Source organism: Orbicella faveolata, unplaced genomic scaffold (genome assembly GCF_042242905.1).
Source record: "Orbicella faveolata isolate gen_17 unplaced genomic scaffold, um_ofav_v1 contig_25, whole genome shotgun sequence".
Taxonomy (NCBI): domain Eukaryota; kingdom Metazoa; phylum Cnidaria; class Anthozoa; order Scleractinia; family Merulinidae; genus Orbicella; species Orbicella faveolata.
Window position 1 is genome coordinate 17,250,001 of NW_028301553.1, and position 2,931 is coordinate 17,252,931.

The 2,931-nt window shown below is 37.9% G+C and overlaps 1 protein-coding gene across 1 annotated transcript in view; it reads right to left on the minus strand.

Moving 5' to 3' along the window:
* Positions 1-206, minus strand: part of LOC110052235 (uncharacterized) — a 5,216-nt gene extending 5,010 nt beyond the window's left edge. The window contains exon 1 of the mRNA XM_020758344.2: positions 1-206. This exon is cut by the window's left edge and continues 20 nt beyond it. Coding sequence (XP_020614003.2) covers positions 1-155 — 155 coding nt within the window. The 5' untranslated portion in view covers positions 156-206.
* Between the last annotated feature and the right edge of the window lie 2,725 nt (positions 207-2,931).

Here is a 2,931-nt window from a genome sequence, read left to right on the forward strand (position 1 = left end):
TCTTGCGTTCGTGTTCCTGGTGCTTTGTCATATGCTACAAAGGAACCATTTGGACACCTCTTGCAGTTTTCAGCCACGTGGCCGAGATTGTCAGAGTAAAATCCACCTGTAAAAGATTTACAGTGTATTCTGAACTTACGAAATAAAGCAGACATAAGGCACTCATTGAAGGGGTTTTGCACTCGCGGTTTTGACTGAATAGTTAGGATGCATTCCAGGGATCCTTCGTCTGTATATTTCTTGAAGGTACGTATTTTGGAAGGTGGATATTTTATCCAGGGTTTGAGCTCTACCTATCAACCGATATTTTTATGCGCCCTTGACCGGGTTTTACTCCGGTCTGCACTTACTGTGGGCTCATTCCACTCCCATAAAACTCTGAAGACAAGCTCTAGATAATCCTAGTCACACAAGCAATTTAACTGAAGAGTAACAGTAACCTGGGGAACACGGCGTGCATCCATCTTTTCCTTTAGATGTCGTGTTTGAGAACGTTCCCACTGGACATGGTAGAAAGGAATGATAAATGTCATCCGTAAAGTTGTTAGGTATCCTGGTGAATCCTGAAGCCATGAGAGCGGAAACGAAAGCTATACTTCGCTTTGATTCTGGACTATAGACTTTGATAACTTCTGCATCAGAATTGAGAGGATTCCTGGAAGAGAGCAAATCTTAATGTAAGAATTAACATTTATTGAAATTAAAAATTTGTTTTGAGAAACTTTTACCGGGGTTGTCTTAACAAGTAACCTGACACTACAAATTTTATAAAGCATCTTTGTATTGTAGATGTCATAGCAGCCATGTAGTTAGTGATACATCTGTGTCATCTTTAGCCTGCGTAGCTGGCGGTTTAGTTGGTTGGGGTATGACGAAGCTGCGAAAGGCCTGAGGGAAAAATGAAAAAGGCCTTTTGTTTCTTCCACCCCAACTAAACCGCCAGCTACGCCGGCTATATCATCTTGAAAGAATTTTAATGTCCGTGTTATATACTGTTGCGAACGCATACGCTTTCGGTGCAAAATGCATACTCCAAACCAATTCCATCGAAACCTCAACACTATTTAAGATTTCTAGTTGTAATTGATTAAACGGAATCCGTTTCTCTCCATGATAAACAACTATTCATTCCTGCTGTGAAAGAAGTAACGTACAGATAAATTGTACAGTTCTGGCCTAGAGAAGAACGATATCTGAGTGTTCCAGCTGTTCTATCCTTTATCACCCTGACAAAAAGAAGTTTAAGCATCGGATAATCTGAGTATATATTCACAACTAAAACGATTTAATTAAATACAACTCAGAAAAGTATCAAGTCGTCACGTGGACAATGCAGTGATTGGAAGTTTACAGGCTTCCTCTTTTTACTCAAGCATGACAAAAGATGAAACAACAAGTCTTGCTATTTCTAAAGATGAATATAGTTACAAGTCATACCACCATGGCACTGGTTTATTTTCTTACATAACCTATTATGTTTAGGAGAAAAGACAAGTCTAATATTTATCATTGCTGTTTGGGTCAGTTTGTGATAAATATGATACATCACAGTTTAGAATCTAGCCCACGAAGCCCTGTAAATGATTCGACGCTCAGTATCTTCAGTTTCGTCCGTAGCAAATATCTATAAGGGAAAAAGGTAAGCAATGCACAGGAAAGAAAGTGAAAAGAAAAGAAATATCACTCAAGTGAATCAAATCACGGTAATCGTATTTTTGAAATTAATAGCTTGATACAGCTCCTGTCTGAGCATCATCAGTTTTATGCAACCTCACGTTTAATTACCTCAGGGATTGAACATCATGTTGTTGTAATTGCCTTTTTCAGCTCATTTAATGGTACCTCGAAAACGCTTTTCTTCTTCAGTTGCATCTGCATCAGTTATTTCCCACAATAACTCGCGGAAGTACACTCACTCATTCGGTTGGAAGCTTTTAAAGAAAATACCGGGTTCAAGGGCGAGCAACACCAAACAAAAAGTCCATTGATTTAGGAAATGTTACATGGTTAAACAGGTGGAATCTTTACACAAGTCAGCTGACTATATAAAACAGTTGATTTTCCCTGTAATTTAGCATATGCCAGGTGTGGCTGTGATGGAGCGAGGGACTGTCAGAACAACGCAACACAAGGACACTGGTGGGATTGAGGCCACGTTCACTGGGGTCCAACAAACTATCGTTTTGGCCATTCACGATAACTTCTAAACCGAGAAAAAGCTGGAAGACAACTTGTACTCATAAATTAGAAATTTTCGAATTCTTTTTAACAACGTAATAACTTGATGGTGTGAAAATTTACTTATATCCTTTGCTAAAACCAGGTCAATGCAATTTTCCGTATTTTAGATTTTTCCGTTTGGTGTCTACTAAGACAGCTAGAAATATCTGGAAACAGCTTGATCTTCAAAATTGCTTTACAAGTATTTCTTCTAGTTTGACCTAGCATGACCTTTCTTGTTTCAAGGTGTTCAATCATATCTGATTATATTGAGCCCCACTGACAGGAAATGTCTTCATAGGGTCGTTTTGGGATTGCTGGCAAAGACAAAGTTAATCACGAAAGATCTAATGACTTATTTTAAGTCCTAACTTACATATTTAAAATACCACCACCATAAAGCTTAAAAGACTCCGGCTCAATTGTCTTTATAGGGTTGTCTGACAGCATTCTTACAAGAAAAAAACAGGACAAGATTCAGACGACTTTTAAAAGAAGAGTTGTAATGATCATTTGTTCCACTCCCTAATACCTCACGCACGACCCTGACAAATTTTAGTAAATATAAATATAAATATAAAATATAAAAAAATATATAGAGCAATGAAATTAAAAACGTGCTACCGTTAGGCCAGCCATCGAAAGGTTTTGTTTTTTTCTTTATTTATAACTTTACGGTCATCACTGGACGGTGTACGTTGCTAGAATAGC